The sequence below is a fragment of the Drosophila arizonae genome, chromosome X (genome assembly GCF_054131065.1).
Source record: "Drosophila arizonae isolate 15081-1271.41 chromosome X, UAZ_ARI_1.0, whole genome shotgun sequence".
Lineage (NCBI taxonomy): Eukaryota > Metazoa > Arthropoda > Insecta > Diptera > Drosophilidae > Drosophila > Drosophila arizonae.
In genome coordinates, this window is record NC_142927.1 from 1852726 (window position 1) to 1872531 (window position 19806).

Here is a 19806-nt window from a genome sequence, read left to right on the forward strand (position 1 = left end):
TTGTACTTATTGTACTTATTACATTAAGCTAGCTCTCAAATCATAGACTTTTAGATGGTTTATCTAAAATTTATGTCAGGAAATTTAGCTACTGATGATTAAAACTTAGGTTTATTATCCTTTGAATTGGCTATAGAGTGTGCCTTAGCTAAGCACACCATGCCATCAGCATTGTACCACGGTGCGATTGCTCTACTGCCGTTCATTGGTAGCAAACCGTAAGTACTACATGCTCGAGCTGCTCGTACAGTGAGGGAGAAGGAAAGGGGTGAAAAGGAGATGGCGTTAAAAAAAGTGTTCGCAATTTTCGTAGTTGTCTTTTGTCGATCGCCGATTTATTTACTTTGTGATTTTCTTTTTTTTTTCTACACGTGTATTAGTTAGTCGCAGTAGACAACAGCAAACCGTGTGCTGTGTGTGTATGTGTGTGTGTGTGTGTGTGTGTGTGAGTGGAGGTGGAGCTGGGCTGGGACGTGCAAAGAGGCGTGAGGGCGAGGTCGGCGTTAGCTCGTCGCTATTTGACACAAACCACTCACTCAAACCGAATTCCCCGATCGGATTCACATACGCGCACAACGCGAAAATACTCCAAATCAACAAATTCGGCTCAAAGTGAGTGAACAACGGGATTAAAAAAAATATACATACATACATATAATATACATACATGCATACCTATGTATATGTATGTGCATATGTATGAAAATAAAATAAAATAAGTACCATACTAAAATTCTCACACATGTTTTTACAAAGCGAATGAGCAAAGGAGAGCACACAAGTGAGTGAGTGAGCGGTTAAGCGACTGCGCTCAACTGTTACTCCCTCCCTCTCTGTCGCTCTGGCTGTCGTCTGTGTGCGTGCGAGCTAGACGAAGACGATCGGCCGTCAAAAGGAGGTGTTGATAGTCGGACTTGGCTGTAGCTTTAGCGCCGGATATCATCGACCAGTCATATGATGGACGTATCGCGCACCGTAACGGCGTAGCGAGCGTTGTGCATTGTGCGCGTGTGTGTGTATGGGTGTGTGCCCTCTGCAGAGCATTAAAGCCTGTAATCGCAAGCGTAAGCGTAGCTGTAACTGTAACCGTTACCGTTACCGTTGCCGCTAATGCCGTTTTACCGTTAAGCTGTCAGCGAAAATTCTAATTTCAATTCGTCAACGCTGGCTGCGCAGCTGCCGCGAGCGCTCGGCTGGTGGGTGGCAGAGACGTGAGCTATCCAAGCATTTCAATTTAAATCAACGCTACACATACATGCGCACAGACGGAGACTCGGAGACACGGACACACGGAGACACACAGGCACACACGCACACAGACAGACAGGGGCACACACTAAAAGTATCAGACCGCCGCCTGCAGCGCTTCAATTTCAATTCAATGCGCGCCGTGTAACGGTTAACGTCCTGTTCGTCGCGATCAACGGTTGCGCTTTTATTTTATTATTTTATTTAATTTTTTTTTTTGCATTTCTGTTTCGTTCGTTCTGCAGCGGCTTTAACTATTTTGTTTTCTCGCCGCGCGCTGTGTTATTGTTATTGTTGTTTTTGTTTTTTTGTGTGTTATTTTATTATTGCAATTTTATAACGGTACAAAGTAAAGATATTTTGTGAAGTGCGAAAAATTTCTTGATTTTGTTTGCATCTCGGATTACTTAAGTGTGGGTATTATAATTTGTTATTATCATAAATTATACTTTAAAAAATACTGAAAGAAAAATATCAACAATATCCGCTTATAGAAATAGTGCAAAGAAAATACTAGAATTTCTGCAGATCCTGTGGTAACGATTCGTACGTGTGTTTTTTATTTGTTTATGGGGCAGCAAAAAAATACATTCATATATGTATGTCTATAAATTAATCAGAATCATTTGATATCAGCTTTAATTCAAATCCCATTACTCGCTTGCTATATCATTTATATGGCAAGGCTGATGAACTCTGCTTTAGTATTACACATATGTACATATATACATACATATGTATATGTGTATGTATATATTTGGTATATGTGTGCGTATAGGCTTGATCCATTGTATTCCTGCCTTCTTATGTCCAGCAAAGTGTCGAAATCATTTTGCTGCATTATCAATATAAATGTACTTCTATATGTAATATGTTCAAGTGTCTCTGACTCTGGCTTATCAGATGATCAGGTTTTGCGAAAATGTTTATATACATACATGTGTCTATATATATGTATATATCCATATATATACATATATATGGGCACGTTCCCATGATCGCTTACAAGCCGACTTTCATATTTAGAAAACTCCAGTTAAATAGGTAGAGCTAACCCTTGGTGATATTGTAACTGAAGTTTGTTGAGGGGAAATTTTGATAGAAACATTTTTTTCTATATAATATTACTTTTATGTGTAGCTATCTTCTCTTTCTCTAGCTCTCTATTTCTTCCTGCCTTAATAGTTCGAGGATAACATTATTATTTATCCGTTTGAATTTATATACTCATTCATGAAGTAAAAAACCGGTATATTGGCTTCATGCAATGTTCGGCATGCTGTTCTTAGGTCCAATCCATGATCAAAAATATATAATAGATATAGCCATGACGATTGTGTACAAAATATAGCGATAGATTTACAGCGGAATTGAACATTGTATTCTGCAATATTATAACTTGATTTATGATAGATATCACTCGCATATGAATATATTAACATATAAACTAAAGGTTGATTCTGTATTCAGTTTTCTTTTAACGTGACTTAAGTGTAGTACAAAACTCTGTTCTCTTCTCAAGTCTGAAATAATAGATATTTATGTTTTAAGCATAGCTTCTTGAAATATTTGCTTAAATTTAATTTTAAGCACGTTTCATTCACTGAACAATCTAAACGATCTTTAAAATGCAACTGTGCTCCACTTAAGACAGCACGTCTAAGCAAATATATATATGTACAAATATATACTTTATATAATTATATAAACTGTAAGTACATATGTATATGGCTGTAATCAATCTGTGTGTGTGTCAGGCCTTTAGACCCCCTGAATCGTACGGCTCTATAGATTGACTGTCACTTTAATGAATGCGCTTAATTAGCGAAATTGTTGTATTATAATGCAATTGTTTTTCGACCGATTGTTTCGATCTTCAAACCGACAAAAACATAAGCGAAACTATAGAAATTCTTTAGGCTAGTCCCTATATAGCATTATATGGTATATTGTATACAAAATGTGTTGTTGCTCATCTTATCTCTGTGCTTTAGATTTTAGTCGGTTTGCTTTTGTTTGCCATCAATCATGTTGCTGGCAACAAATGTTGCCAGAGCCCCAAATGTTGCCAGCAACATTTGTGATTGCATTGCAAAATCCTTCAATGATCTACAGATAAGAAATACCATGAAAATGCGAATGAAGCCGGGTATAATGTATTCCATGCACATTTATGTAACAGCTACAACTATAACATTTATATATATTCTTGATCCTCAGAAATAGCAAAGCCGATCAAGTGCCTTAAGCTGCTCTAAGCTATGAGAATTTTGTAAAATTTATGTACAGTTTTAATTATCGATAAAGTTGCATATTATCGATAAATATCGAACAAAAGATTAGGACATGCTATGTAATATAAAAAAACAATAAATATATGTAATATAAAAAACAAAAGACTTCAATTGGGAATTCTTGAATGTAAAAGCAGATCATGTTTCATGAAGGTTTCGTGTATGATCGATAAATATCGAAATCTTTAAGGCCTTCTCTATTGAGCTTTCTAAACTAACTTAAGCAGCGCAATTGTTGGTCGAGCGTTTGTGACGAATGGAACCTTTTGCGTTATTAGTTATTTGGGACGATCGTTTTAAACATATTATCGACATTTACTCGGTTTGTCAGTTGGCATTATTAATTGTCGTGTAACTCAGCGCCATTCGCTTCTGCTCTGTCCCGCTCCCTCCCACTACGTCAGCTGTGCAACGACATCATCAAGTTAGTTAGGAGTCGGTGGAGTCTTGTTTCTTATCAATGGCACCAAAGACAAGAACTAACGGGAGCACACGATTGACGATCGACGATCAATGTCTGGGACATTGATAGATCGAAATGCAATTAATCATGTATATGAAATGGTTTGTTCAGCAAATGTCAACATAATTAGCATTGCGATCGAAACGAAACTTGGCAAAAAAAATTCCAAAAATTAAAGAAATTAGTAGTAGTAATAGTAGCAGTAATAGTAGTTGTAATAGTAGTTGTAATAGTAGTAGTAATAGTAGTAGTAATAGTAGCAGTAATAGTAGTAGTAATAGTAGTAGTAATAGTAGTAGTAATAGTAGCAGTAATAGTAGTAGTAATAGTAGTAGTAATAGTAGTAGTAATAGTAGCAGTAATAGTAGTAGTAAGAAGTACGTAGGAGTCGTCCAATGCTTGCCATTTATCCAAGAGATAGATCCCTCTCTCTTTCTCTCTCTTCACTCTCTCGCTCTCACCGTCTTTATGTGTGCCTGTCCAGATGATACGTCAGAGGAGCTAGCCGTAGCACCTTCCGACATAGCCGACAATGTCGTGATTATTTACAAAACGTGTTCATTTGCAGTTGTTGCTATTTATTATTGATTATGCGACTGTTTAACGTTCAGTATATGTAAATATTTTTTATTCAAAGAAAAATATAAAAATATATCAATATATGTATGTATGTACATATATGTATATATACTTATAATACAACAGGTAAATTATGCATGATCCGACCAAAAGTAATTCTCAAAATTCTGAAATAAGTTTGTTTCTCTTCTTATCTCAAACTCTCGCTCTATCTACCTCTCTCTATATGTCTCTCTCGTTCTCTGTCTCTATATTTCTTTGCTGCTTTCTCTCTTTTTCTCTCGCTATCTCTCTGCCATATCAGAAATATCTTTCCATATTCTCAAATTATTTATATCTATTTTATAGTTCAGGCATCATTTGCTTTGTCCTTCACAACAAATCATTCAAATTCTAGGGTATTCATGGACGTATCTCACATTTCTGGCACTTTAAGCTGTGTGGAAATTGCTAATTCTAATCATTTGGTGCGATCACTGCAACTTGATCTTCGATCCTTGTAGTTTTTAGCTTTCGGTCGTTGTTTCTTTTTTTTTTTTTTTTTTTTTTTTTTTGGGTTACGATCGATTGCTTTGTGGATTGTGGGGGATTGTGTGTGGGTCACATTGATGATCAATTAGTAAGCTTTATTGCGGCAATATTAAACGCTCTGTTGTTTTTCGCACTTAGCAATATCAAGTGTAAAATTAAATTCATTTGCATCATCATAGACTGCCGCTAACTCTTCTTCTCTCCATAAAAAAATTTAATTTTTTTCTGTTTGTTTCGCTTTTTGTTTGTGCAGAATTTTCCGTGCTACAAAAACATTTTGCGACAAGCCCAACTCAGGGCAACAAAAATTGTTTGCTTTTCCTCTTTTTTTTTTATATTTATAATGAACTGAAATCAAATCAAATACAATAAAAATCCAAAGACTTTCATTGAATGGCGCGTCATCACATTGGCGAACGCGCCCAGTGGCGAGGCAACAGAGCGTATACCCTGTAAAAATTGAACCGGTAGACTCACTTCATTCGGAACAGAAGAAGGTGTGGCTATCACGGTCTTGGTACAATCTAGTAAATATATATCGATTAGATCGATAACTGATAATGATTTGATTTGTAGTTAAATTTTGGTATACCCATTCATATACGCGAGTTCCAGGGTAACTGTCAGTCAATCACTCAAAATACTTGCCTTTGTGTACTTTGTGTTTTTATTTTGATTATTGTTAACAAAATGCTTAGCCCAGTTTGTGGGCCACAGGCGATTCTTATTGCCTTTTCAAAGATAACTTTTAGAAAACACTCTTAATACTTGTTCCCTGTTTTATATACATACATACATACATATGTATATACATATATATCTATTGGTATTTTCAATTGAATAAATGATACAATAGTATGCACTGAAACATTATCAGCTCTTCACTTGAACAACAATTCGAATATATATAGATATATATAGACATATACAATATGTATGTGAATACACATAATAGATCGTTGATGCCTTCTGAACGAGTTTGGTAATAACGAATGTAATAATTAAAGTGGTTGTAAATAACTGTAAAACGATTTGGAGATAACAGAGCTTTGAGCTCAACTAAGAAGTCAATTGATCTACAAAACTCATAAAAGAGCAAATAATAACAAACTGAAGAAACTGTTCCTAGAAGTTATCAAAGATAATTAACAGATGTATTGGAGTTTTGCAAGTTCTTAAGTTCGATATTTATCGATAGATACTTATTTCTATGAACTATAAAAGAGAGAGAGAGAGAGAGAGAGAGAAAAAGGAGATGGAGAAAGGAAGATTGAGGAAGATAGATAAAAGGACACAGAGAGAGGAGTGAGAGATAGCTTGAAAAAAATAGGACAGTGATATGTAGATAATTGATAGGGATGATATTTATGATATAGATAGTGAAAGAATAAAAGAAAAAGATGTAGAAAGACAGAACGACGGATAGCACAGGACTATTAAGGTTGATCTAAAGATCACCCAAGAAGCATTTGGAATATAAATGTAACGTTTTTTAAGTGCACATTCGCGCAGATCTATTCTCTATAAGAAGGCTATCATTACAATTCATATGCCTATATTAATGCATATCGATAACGATGTATATATGCATGTATTTTAATAAATCGAGAAATTGTGAAATTCCGTTTTATCACCTTGTAAAAATGTATCAAAATGTTGACTGTACTTTTTTCTGAGAAACTTCCTATCACATTATTGTGAATACTAAATCAGCAATACAGGGTATACGCAAAATAGAAGATAACTTGAGATCTATTATGTAGGTAATGCCCCTGTAAGTTCAACAGGTAGCCTCTAAGTTTCTCTCTTTCTCTCTCTCGCAAGTAATAAACACCATAAAAAGTCTGATATTGGCATTACTTATACTATGAGTATGAATATGGAACTACCTCAACATGTTCGAGTAGTTAGGTGCAATTATCTTTACGATTTTTCAAGAAGTCGAGCAGAACATTGTATTAATATTGATTTGCTTGTCTTATTATCGTCACATTATTTCACAAAACAGCTAAAATCGTGGCAGGTGCGAAGCGTTAACATCTTAACAGTTTCAGAGTTGTCAACCTATTCAAGTTTTCTCAATATATGTATATATATATTTTATAGATATTTTGTATCGAGCTGCTAATTGAAGGTGGTAAATTTCCAAGCAGGTAGGCAGTTTGTCACCAAACCTAATCCAGACAGATAACAAGACATGCCCATTGCCAATGGGCTCGCCTAGCAACTGATCGACTGGGAAATACCCTCGCTATAGTATTAGTATTAATAATGAGAAGAACCTATATTTGCATACCTAAAGCTCTTAGGGCTTCTGAAATGTGTTCAACTGATATCGATCATTACCGATTCCATGGGGGCATGTTATCTATGATTCGATAAGACTTTGATCTGTTTAAGCTACTACACTTAGCGGAGTCTATATGTAAAATTTTAAGTCTTAAGTAGTGAGAGAGATACAGAGAGGTACCCGAACGGCACAAGTCACGCCCTCTTCTGAGTGCTACATTCATCACATGATCACACATATGCCCCGTTTTAGGCCTTTTTAATGGGTAGAAAAGTAGGTAGAAATTAGCGGCAATACTCGGGCACTTTGCGTCTTGGCGATATGATTAGATGTGTCAATATGTTAACCCGACTAAATGACGTCGCCTAGCATTGTCCACACTGACGTAGTGCCCGGTAGGAAATCTGTGAGGGGGCCTCAGGGTGATCGTAGTAGCTAAAGAATGCCTCGAGTGTCGCAGATGTCGAAGCTGAAATACCCTACACGATCGGGCTTATGGATGGGTAGATGACTGTAGAGATCGGTTCGATATATAATTTGAAGTATTTGCTATATAGTTTATGAATGGCAATTGATGTGGAGTCTGAGGGATCGATATACCAGTTAATTTCATAGAGCCAGAAATCAGTTCCACCACGGATCATAAATATTCATGTCTACACACATGTAGCTCGCTAACTCTGCCCACGTTTCACACGTTGATAATACCCTACCGTCGGGTTTATGGACCATGGATATAAACTTTGCTCGTTTCGCCGGCCTTACGGAGGGAGCACTGGCAGTTGAGAGAGCTCAGCTATATGAAGACTGAGCGTTGAACCCATAAGACTCGCTGCATTGCAGGTAGCGCAGGTGGCACTGCCCCAAAAGAGTTTCATAAGTTGGTGTATATATATCAATATACAGAGACAGTTAATCGCAATCAAGCGACGATTAATGCTGATACAAACCATAAACAATACTTCTATATGTATAACTATATAACATGTATAGAAAACTTTTGAGTGCAATTTTCAATTAGCCCTCTGCCGAATGGTTGTTTAATTTTTCTTGTGGCTATTATGTCTGGTTGCAGCCTTTTCCTTTTGGGCCAAGTCAGCGCCAGGACGAGCATGTCGCCAAATCGCTGGATACTTTTGCTCATCTTCTACATATCGTATCTGCTGTTTGGCGCTGCCATCTACTATCACATCGAGCATGGCGAGGAGAAGGAAGCACGTGCCGAGCAGCTGAAGGAGCGCATTGAAATCTACGGTACGTACACCTCAACCCATATACAACTATATAGATATATAGCGAGTTGGATGGCTAGATAGACAGTAGCTGTCGCTATCATCGGCCGCAGCAGCCGAGCTGTTTCGTCTCAAATATCACAAGCATAAATAATTTTATGATCGCATTTTTCGTGTCCATGTGATATCTAACAACTCGAACTGTCTGCCACGAATTCTTGGCCAAAAAGAAAACAAACAATTCTAGCTGCTACTTGCGTAGTTCCCGTAAACCGCACCGAAAAAAAAAAACTCTATTCAAGATAGGGCCGTCACATCTATCGCATGTGGGTAACTTGACTTTGGCAAACAGTTTGGCGCGGCTGACTGAGCGCTCTTAACTTGGCAAATCAGCAGTAGAGACACGAATGTAGGTCAATCGATATTTAGACAGTTTGATCAATTATTTCGAGGCATTAGGTTGAGGAATATCATAAAAGAAGGAAGTATCGCCTAATATCAGATTAACCCGACTCAATTTAGCCATTCTATAGCCAAATCATAATGCAGATCATGATAAACGTATATACTGAAGGCACATTATGTGAAAAGAAAGGCACTAGAAAGTCACATTTGACACTGGAAAGTCGTACATGAACATGTTTCATTCCATAAACTATACCCAATCAATCATAATTTGAAATAATCTCAGTAAGCTTGCAGATAAGCATTGCTTTACTGAAGCTAATCCAATTTTAGGAGTTTCATGGCATAAACTTAGTGAAATTTATATTTAGACAGTTTTATCAGTTATAGCCAACCGAAATAGTTTAATGACCGTTAACTTCATGGTTTAATAGGAACTACATGAGCTGCAAGGCATAAACTTAGCTCAATCTATATTTAGCAAACGAAATCAGTGCACGAAATTAGCGAAATATAAACTGATTTTTCATTCCACTTCGACACACACGGGATTAAATAATAAAAGTCGTCTGATTCTCATCCCCACGCAGCTTAAGTGCAGCCAACTTAATGTGCTAATTACCTGGTCATGAACTGCATGGCATAAACGTTATATATGTAGGTGTAGAGCACAGCCAATTCGGTGTGTCAGGGCTGAAAAGTGAAAAGCAAAAGAAATGACTTAACTCGACTGTATTTTCGTTTTGCCAAACGTGCGTAAATGTTGAGCGAAATATGAGCTTTATAAGTTAGCAAGTGTGCGAATCGGATTCGTGATTAATTGCACTGATACGAATGTGATTTACATATCTCTGTCTGTGTGCAGGTGTGTGTGTGTGTGTGTGTGTGTGTGTGCGGATATCAGACACACAGATCGCGATCGTATTTACTTTGAGGGTTATTCCACTATAATTGCAATAAAATCGAATTTAAATAGCACATAAAAATGTGCTAATTGTTCAGATAAATAAACTATAAACGCCAATTAGACATCGTCCAGCCACGACGTGCGACGATATATAACTCTATATACATATGTGCATATAAATAAATACGTATAAAGTTAATTCGGAGTGTATTGTCTGTAAAGAGATATTGCTCAAGTTTATATTACACTCGTATCATAGCTTCAGCTCGGATTCTTATATGATAGCATATGCTCGTATGTAAATATAGTTATACTTATATATACATATATCTACGATTAATCAATATTCATAGTCGAGCTGATCTAGTGAAATCTGTTCTTTCATCTGCCCTTTCCACTGCTCATCCCTGAGTCTGTTAATTATCCACTTGTTTATAAATACCGATTGCTGTCCTTTCGTTAACCTATCTACATAATAATATTATCTATAATTCCATTCATCTGTGTTTCTGTCTCTCTGGCTGTCCGCTCATCTGTCTTTCTGTTCATTCATCTGTCCCCCTTTTGCCGTACTCGGCCGAACGCAGGGTAGCTGCTAGTCGAGCGGTGTTTCTTCAAGATCGACTTTTTATTGAAAGTGAAGCGGACACAAGATCTCTATAGCGCAATGCAAGAGTCATTCCAGTATATTCATATATAAATTAATACATATACATATACATATATACAGGTGTCCGGGTTAAATCAGTTAACAGTTTTCACGATCAATGAGCTTGGAAGCTATAGGTTTATACACTGATCCCCCTTTTGACCTGAGACTTAGAATGGCCTACCCTTATCACATATACATGTAGTCCTAGACTATGTTCCCACTTGATATCGATTTCAATATTAAGCTATTGGGCTTCCAAAAGTACTTCAATTGCGTATTCGTAGCGCCCTATGTAGCTTGCTCTAAGACCCTGGATCACATATCATTTGGATGTGTGTGCTCAAACATGTGATGTTGGCATTTACAGTTAATCACCTTAGATAGCCCCGTCACTGATAAGCGAATGAAACAGGTTTGACCTCGGTGATCTTGTTGTCATTCAATGAATCTTTCCCTAGCTCAATATATATAGTTATGTATGACTGAAAGATCAGCGATCTTTACTGCCTTTGATCTTTCGCGATTGAAACATCTATAGGAACTTGATCTAAGTTCTATCCTTATTTCATACCGGTCTAGTATCTTTCGAGCGATACAAGTATGGGATAGAGCTTGAAGTGAACATATTAAAGCTTTCCGTAATTCAGAGTCCTTCAAGTGATCTTTCCTCAGATTAGGTTGAAGCTTTTCCCGATTATTTCCAAGATGTTATCCCGTCTCTCTCTCTCTCTCTCTCTCTCCCTATCTCTCTCCCTCGCTCGCTCTGTCTCTTCGACCTCCCGATCAACAGTTTAATTGATAAATTTACTAGCCATAAACATTTTTGTTGCTCCTCAAATCATCAAGAGACAAAACAAGAAAAACATCAACAAGATAAACGCCATCCAAAAACTTAATCTCAATTAATGTTCGCTAGTTTGTGCCGTTAGTTGGGCTTCAAAGATTTACAAGAATTTGTGCTAATGATCGACGTCTATGAACAAATTGCCCTCAATCACAATCAAAAAAAAAAAAAAAAAAGACCCGGATGACAACAAAAGGCAACACGATATCACAGCTCATGTCTCATGAAAAATAGAAACAGACAGAGAGAGGGAGAGAAAATGGGATGGAGATAGAGATAGAGATTACTATTACTATCTACATGGATGGATGGGACTGCACTGGGATCGTTGAAAAGTGAATTGCCCACAATTGCGAACCAACAACAACGAACCTCCCACTGGGAAGGCTTTTGTTAAATATCTGTCTGTCGCATTTATTGAATTATGCAATTCGTTAAAAGATTACGGCTAGAAAATTGTTGTCATTTGCTGCATTTGCCTGTGTGGCTTAGGGTTTATTGAATGATTGCACTCAGTTAATTTCAGACGAATTGCACTCAAGATCAGATATAACACATACAAAAGATAGAGCTATATATGTGAATAAATACATGACAAATATAACTCTAAACAAGGAAAGGGATCTTTCAACATAGCTCGCAACATAACTAGTTGATGATAAAGATAAGCTCCACTTCACAGCCTCATACCACATCCAGTTGATTGTCAATATGTATATCTATATGATCTAGTCGAAAGTCAAAGAAAGTCACTTCATCTGCTTAGTCCAGACTAGAGATCATTTTATGCATCTATAAATGTATAGATCTATATATGTATATTTCACTATTAGCCGAATATGCAATATTTCAAGTTAGCTCTAAACAACCTATAAAAAAATCATATCTTTGCATAATATCAAAGCAGCGTACGCCCCTAATGATCGTTACGATCCATGAAGCTTGCCACCGCGTGGAGCGCATTTTAAACAGTTTTAAACGGCCGTAAACTTACCCGGAATCGCAGCGAGAGGGCAAAAAACCCAAACCCGACAATTGACAATCGGCGATCAGTGATCAGTGAATAGTGATCAGCGATCAGCGACTTGAGTCAGGGTCAGGTCAATCTGTTGTCACGTTGACAGTTGCGATTTAACCCTAAGCCAAATAGCTGTAGTCGCAATTGTTTTGCTTCCTCTTTCATCTCTATGGAAAAGCGGAAGGTTAAATGGCGTTTGTAACACGATCAGTCGGACGCCCGCTTCCCATTTGCTTCCGGAACACGTGTAATAGAATTAATTAAATTTGATTTGATTCGACTTTATGCTTCATTGCTTTTTGCAGTGCAGTTCCAATAGAAATTTTTACTTATCTAGACACCGATTTTAATGGTTGACTTTCGGAAATGGGCATCGAGTGTTGCTATAATTTTGGGGTATTTTCTAGTCAGGCATTTATTTTTAACTTACATCACTAGAACTTGGACTTAACTAACCTCGATGCTTTTTTGTTCTCCATACTTTACAGAGTATCTCATGGAGCAGTTAGAAGATAAGAATGTGACCACACAAGACGAGATTTTGACTCGCATTTCGGATTATTGTGGCAAGTCGGTTACGGATTACACAAAAGACGAATACGAAATACCATATACGTGGACATTCTATCACGCCTTCTTCTTTGCTTTTACCGTCTGCTCAACGGTGGGTTATGGCAATATATCTCCGACAACTTTTGCGGGTCGCATGATCATGATCGTCTATTCGGTAATCGGGATACCGGTGAATGGAATACTCTTTGCCGGATTGGGCGAATACTTCGGACGTACGGTAGGTGGATAGAGAGTGCCCATAGATACATAGATTAAAACAATCAGAGGTACATAGATACATACATAGATACATAAATGCATAGATACATAGATTCATAGATACATAGACACATAGATACATAGATATATAGATATATAGATACATAGATACTTAGATATATAGATAGATTTAGATAGGCCTACCTAAATAATCAATATCCGTATCCATATATCAATCTTTACTATCAAAACATTTATCTAATATCTAATATCTAAATGTGTCTCACTCCTCAGTTTGAGGCCATCTACAGACGATATAAGAAGTACAAAATGTCCTCGAATGATCATTATGTGCCACCGCAGCTGGGATTGATAACCACGGTGTTCATAGCCCTAATACCAGGTATAGCCCTGTTCCTATTACTACCATCGTGGGTGTTTACCTACTTCGAGAGTTGGCCCTATTCGATTTCACTGTACTACAGTTATGTGACGATGTCGACAATTGGCTTTGGCGATTTCGTGCCCACGTTTGGAGCCAACCAGGTGAGTTTCGATCAACTGCAGCTCGGTCCTTGCACAGTTTGGTTGTAACGAACGGGTTTTCGATCCTTTAGCCACGCGAGTTTGGCGGCTGGTTCGTGGTCTATCAGATCTTTGTGATCGTCTGGTTTATATTCTCCTTGGGCTACCTGGTCATGATAATGACGTTTATAACGCGGTAAGTGGGAGAATGCATTGTCTAAATGAAGTACTGCATGATATGTTTTGCATGCTGGGACTGTCCAAAGCATCGCTCTAACCTACCATCAAAGCTAATATACACACATATATTATATCTATATATACACTCTAATTCTTCTTTCCTAACATAATCGAATGCATATGTTTAGAGGGCTGCAGAGCAAGAAGCTGGCCTACTTGGAACAGCAGCTCTCATCTAATCTGAAGGCCACACAGAATCGTATATGGACGGGTGTTACCAAGGATGTGGGCTATTTACGACGTCTGCTCAACGAACTGTATATACTGAAAGTCAAGGTAAAGCCTATGAAACATAGTAACTATATATAAGCATATGGGAATTTAAATAATCAATTTCACAATACTTAACTGAGGTTTTTTTTACGTATGTTTATTAAGCGGGAGTTTTACTTTTCGAAACAATCCTTAAACAATTTACCCAAATTATTGGCCGCCATTTCGGCATTTGCTGCTGCTGCGGCTGCGCTGGCGTCTGCGTCTGCGTCGACGTCAGTGTGAAAGCTGCGTGCGCAAAGCTATCGAAAACAAGAACAACAAAGCAAATAATACTAATACAATTTACTAATACATACACAGGCACTGCGAGCAGCACTAGCATATAATGTATGTGCGTGAGCGTGTGTGTGTGTATGTTTAATCAATGGTACGCACATATTTCCGTTAAGTTTTCGTCTTTACTATGCGTCAATTATCAACAAGAATAACAACAACAACAACAACAAGAACAACAACAACAATCAACAATTGGGCTGCGCATTCACTAAATGTTTGACTAAGCGGGCGAACATTAACCGCAACCACCCCCAACACCCACCCATCCGATAAGTCCGTTAACAATTGTGATATTTTCTCCTTTTTGTAGTTTTCTCGAACGGGAGGTAGAAAGAACGCGAAGATTAAAATTAAGCAGCCGCCAAAGGCGCGCAGGCGTAAGTAATATACACTGCGCGTCATCAGGTTAGCGCCCCCCTTTACACTCAACCTCAAAGCTAAATAAAATCTAAACTATCAGAGCTCCATCTTTGAAATTTTTTTACATTATACTCCATTTATTTATCTTTAAAATACAAAAAGAATGGCTACTGTAACAATAAGGATTATTTTTAAATAATTTTTTTTGTAAAATGTACAAAAAACATGTAACAAAAATTTGGTCATCAGATTAGCGCCCCCTGCGCTAAATTCAATTTATTTAAGTTAATGACCAAAAATAACACCGTATTTTAAGCTATTATTATTTTTAAGTAATATTAGTAGTGCGTAGTGCCGTTTTTTGTTTGAAATTATTTCAAAAATTCGATTAGGAGTGGAATTATAAAGTTGTTCAATATTATTCAAGGATATGGTTGGCCAAGCGTGTTCAGTACCTTCGATTAACTCTGTCTTTGCACTATAATGCTTTTCGGACTCATATACTTCCTGACCAACCATCCCCAGACGTTTCCAATGATATTAAGGTCGAGTGAGTATGGTGGCCACTCCATGAGATCAATTTTTTGGCCCTGAATCCAGGACTTCGGGGATTTGGATTTGGATTTGGAGCATTATCATGCTGGGAAATCTAATGCCGGTTTTCAGACAGGTTATAGAAATGCGGAACAGCAGTTTTAAACACGGTGTTATAGTCCTATGCGTTCATGCGCGATGTCAAAAATTGAAGCTTACAAGCGCTGTAGTAAGATATTGCACCCTACATCAATGCCACACCACCCCCCCCGCCGCAACGGCTTGGAAACCGTTCCAAATTATGTTCTTCTATGCGTAGGTCATGGATATAATAAATTTAGCCATCAGTTCCTTCCAAATTCAATTTTTCTCATCAGAAAAGCCAACATGCTGCCATTGGGTAGACCCCGTCATGTTCGCCCGGCCAAAATTAATGCGTATTTCTTTTCTCAGCATATCGACTGGTGTCTTTTTTTTTACATTCTGTTTCTTTAGGTAATTAACTTTCCTTATTGCTCTTTGGACCGTTGATAAGCTCGTCTTAACACCGATTTTATCCCTAATCTTGGTGGTCGATTCATGGGAATTCGAAGCTTCCCGAACTAATGCTCTTCTATTTCCTTTTGAAATCGCTTGATTATTACCGCTTATATAGTTTTTTCCATAGTTTTCCCTATTTGTAAGAAAATTGCCACTTAGTTTTCTACTTTTTCCTGTTTTTTTCAGCAATTTTATGGTTGCATAGTCTAGATTCAAAGTATGCCTCAATCTTTGATTTTCAACCAAAGATAAAACTGTTTCTTTACCCATACTATAAATATATTGAATGCTTTGAGCTTCACAAAAAATTTGGTGAGTGTAATTGCCAAAATAAGCAAGATAATTACAATTGCATTTGGGGGCGCTAATCTGATGACGCAAAATAAGTGCACACATTTTTTGCGAAAATAGAAAAGAATAGAAAATAAAACATAACGGGTTTTCACTCGCGCTTTTTTTTTGGTATGAGAGACATCTCATATGATGATAATGAAATAAAAAAAAAACCAAGAAGTTGCGTGCAATAGACAAAGAGAAAAACGTAAAAGAAAATGAGTGTAAGGGGGGGCGCTAACCTGATGACGCGAAGTGTAAATAAGCTTAACGGGACTCACAGACACCGTTGTCAGGGCTAGCAAGAGTGTGACAGAGATAGCCATAACAACAGCAACAACAGAAACAACATTTGAAATTTACACTAATACCAATACCATATGCTGCGCTCTCTTCTTTACATGTACAACAACAACAACAACAACAACAACAACAACACGCACACGTACACGCACTCTGCCATTGATAATCGATTACCACACACGATATTCATCGTCTAATATAAACAGCCCGTTTACACCGACACAGAATTTGCATATACAGTGCCGAGGTCCGCCTCCTGCCCCGAGCTCAGCATGTACCGTGTGGAACCCGCACCGATACCGAGTCGGAAGCGTGCCTTTTCCGTGTGCGCCGAAGTGGCTGCTTCCCAGGATTCCACTGCTATAGTGCATGCCAATTCGGATACGGAGATAAGCAAGTTCGATCGGGAGAAGACCTTCGAGACGGCCGAGGCTTATCGACAGACAACAGACCTGCTGGCCAAGGTGGTGACGGCGTTGGCCACGGTGCAGCCGCCGCCACCGGAGGCTGATGATGCGGCCTTGTATGGTGGCTACCATGGGTTCTCCGACTCGCAGATCTTGGCCAGCGAATGGTCCTTCTCGACACTCAACGAATTATCGACGCCGCGTCGTCCGCGTGGTCGTGCCTGCTCCGACTTCAATATTGAGCCACCACGTCGCCCGCTCCGAGCGCCGCACAATCACAACGAATGGACCTGGAGCGGCGACAATCAACAGATCCAAGAGGCCTTCAACAGCCGCTACAAGAGCCAGCTCAATGGCGCCGCCAGCGATCCGCATGTGGTGCATCTCGAAGAGCCGGACAACAGCGATGAGCAGCTCAAGAAGAATGGAGCAGTGGCTGGCGCTGGTCGCGTCAAGAAGTTCTCCATGCCGGACGGGCTGCGCAAGCTCTTCCATCGCAAGCGACCCTCGCAGGATCTGGAGCGCAAGCTGTCCGTGGTCTCCGTACCAGAGGGCATCACGTCGCTGCCCACGCGCTCCCCGCTGGACTTCTACAACAATACGGTTACGGCAAGCGCCAGCCAATCCTATCTGCGCAACGGCCGCGGCCCGCCACCACCCTTCGATTCGACCACCAGCTTGGCATCCAGCAATGGCAATGCAGGCATCAGCAATCCAGCCTTCCATCTGGATGACTCCGACCAGGCGACGTTCGGCTCGACGGGCGCCTATCAACGCAAGTCTGCTGCTGGCGTGGCGGCCGGCAAGCGGCGTCGCGAGTCCATCTATACCCAGAATCCAGCGCTCTCCGCTCGACGCGGCAGCATGTACACGCCCACAGCAACAGCAGCTGCGCTCCAGATGCAGCGCCGCGGCTCCGGCTCGGCGGCTATGGCAGCTGTTGCGGCCCGGCGTGGCAGCCTGTTCCCAGCCACGGGCGGAATGACGAGCCACGCAACGCCGCGGCGCTCCAGCATCTTCTCGGTGACCTCGGACAAGGACATGGATGTGCTGGAGCAGACCACCATAGCGGATCTGATACGCGCGCTCGAGGTAGTGCACACGCATGCCGTTCTCGATGAGCATCAGAAAGAGCAACAGCAGGCGATGGCGGCTGCCGGCTCCAGCTCCAGCTCTAAGCTGACCAAGAAGCAACGAAAGCTGGGAAATGCCGGCCTTGATCCGCCCCAGCTGCCGCCCATCCTGTCCTTATTTGCGGGTGACCAAACGCGCACGCTGCAGGCAACAGCGGCCAATCGTTTGTACGCCCGTCGCTCCACCATTGTGGGTACCATGTCTCCCGGTGGCAGCAGCGGCTTGGCCACCCGTCGTCCATCCGGCATACACAATTTGGAGCCGCCACCCAGCTACACCGAGAAACCGTTGCCACCATCGACTTCCACGCCAGCTGGTCAGTCCAAGTTCCGACGGCGCTTCAGTGTGCGTCCGACAGCTCTGCAGATCCCACCTGGACAGGCGCCACCACCAGGTGCCAGCCTCAGCGAAGAGCCCAGCCCATTGACCGGTTCCCAGTCAACGCTGCAGCGGCGGCTCTCGCTGCGACCATCGCCTCTGGCACGTGAACTGTCGCCCACATCGCCCACAGGGGCTGGCAGCACTGCTGGCCAGGATGAGCCGGGCACCTCAACGTCGCGTCTGTTGCCCTCGTCGCTAATGCGTCCCAGCACAAGCAGCACGCATTCCCCATTGTCGCGCATTGTGCAAATATCGCAGGCGCAGCGCAAGAGCAGCATGCCGGAAGGATTCGCCACGCGCAAGCCAGGCGCCGGAAGCGGAAGCGGGCCAGGCAGCGGAGCCGGAAGCGGAAATGCTAGCGAAAAGTAGATAATCGTCTCTCAAATGTGTTTTCTAGTTTGTAGTTAAATTAATCATTGTTGCCAACACTTTATGCCTGTAATCCAGTAAAAACTATTTACATTCCCTATATGCATATAAACATATATTACCACATACCTATATATATATATGTATATTATTTAATTATACGAAATGTTAGTTGTTTAGTTCGTAAGTCCTCGCCAAATCGCCGTAAAACCCTTGTAGAATTAACGTATAAAATTGTTGCTTAAGAATTGTTAATTAGCGAGCATGAACAAAAAAGGAAATAAATAAATAATATATATGTATGCATGCTCTATGATTTTTTATTTACTGACTGATTTCATTTAGAGATATCGGAAATATGTATTCTTTTATAACTGAAGCTCGATCGTTTCTCAATTAATTATGATGTCCTGAAACATATTTGGGGTAGTGGAACTTCGAGTTGGCCTAGGGTGCCGCTGGTAAAGATGTCTCGTCGCTCGCCGGATCGTCAACGTGTGCTGGCTCGGGAACGGTTGGCTCGGCTGGATAATGCTGCTGCTCCAAAGTTGGTGCTTCCACGGTATACTCCTCGAAGACTGGCAATTCCTCGCGTGCCGCAATCAGCGCAGCCTCACGGCGAGCCTGCATTTTGGCCTGATGATTCCGATACGAACGATAGATAACTACGCCGCAATATACGCTGAAAAGTGCTGCGGCCGTTAAATAGTTACGCGGCTTTGGGCTGTAAATTAATGCACTGCACTGTTGGACACAATTTAATTGTGTTAACGTTATGAAATCTTCCGACAGACCAGCCATACCCATGGTGCTTTATATTTATTTTTTATTTAATTTATTTCCGAACTTATTCTGCCAAAAAGTTGTTTTGAAATAATAAAATAGACTAAAATC

General features: G+C 40.0%; 2 protein-coding genes across 3 annotated transcripts; one reads left to right on the forward strand and one right to left on the reverse strand.

Moving 5' to 3' along the window:
- Nucleotides 1–886: 886 nt before the first annotated feature.
- Ork1 (open rectifier K[+] channel 1) lies at nt 887–19214 on the forward strand. Of its 2 annotated transcripts, none has more exons than XM_089475664.1 (8): nt 887–1064; nt 1494–1661; nt 8481–8659; nt 12952–13253; nt 13529–13780; nt 13852–13955; nt 14128–14275; nt 16828–19214. In XM_089475664.1, exons 3-8 carry the CDS (start codon nt 8518–8520, stop codon nt 18910–18912), a joined length of 3033 nt encoding a protein of 1010 aa, XP_089331790.1. In that variant the 5' UTR covers nt 887–1064; nt 1494–1661; nt 8481–8517; the 3' UTR covers nt 18913–19214. The 2 variants fall into 2 exon arrangements, with proteins under 2 accessions (XP_089331790.1, XP_089331791.1); XM_089475665.1 differs by having other exon boundaries at nt 889–1022.
- LOC108618887 (uncharacterized) lies at nt 19209–19719 on the reverse strand. The gene has a single exon (XM_018015089.2). The coding sequence runs from the start codon at nt 19717–19719 to the stop codon at nt 19360–19362; it is 360 nt and encodes a 119-aa protein (XP_017870578.1). The 3' UTR covers nt 19209–19359.
- Nucleotides 19720–19806: the final 87 nt, after the last annotated feature.

Bases quoted from the DNA above. Each gene is read 5' to 3' on its own strand.
- LOC108618887 (XM_018015089.2), bottom strand. From the start codon at position 19,719: ATGGGTATGGCTGGTCTGTCGGAAGATTTCATAACGTTAACACAATTA.
- Ork1 (XM_089475664.1), top strand. From the start codon at position 8,518: ATGTCGCCAAATCGCTGGATACTTTTGCTCATCTTCTACATATCGTAT. The intron at 8,660-12,951 runs GTACGTACACCT...CATACTTTACAG, and splicing joins GGAGCGCATTGAAATCTACG to AGTATCTCATGGAGCAGTTA. The intron at 13,781-13,851 runs GTGAGTTTCGAT...TCGATCCTTTAG, and splicing joins CCACGTTTGGAGCCAACCAG to CCACGCGAGTTTGGCGGCTG.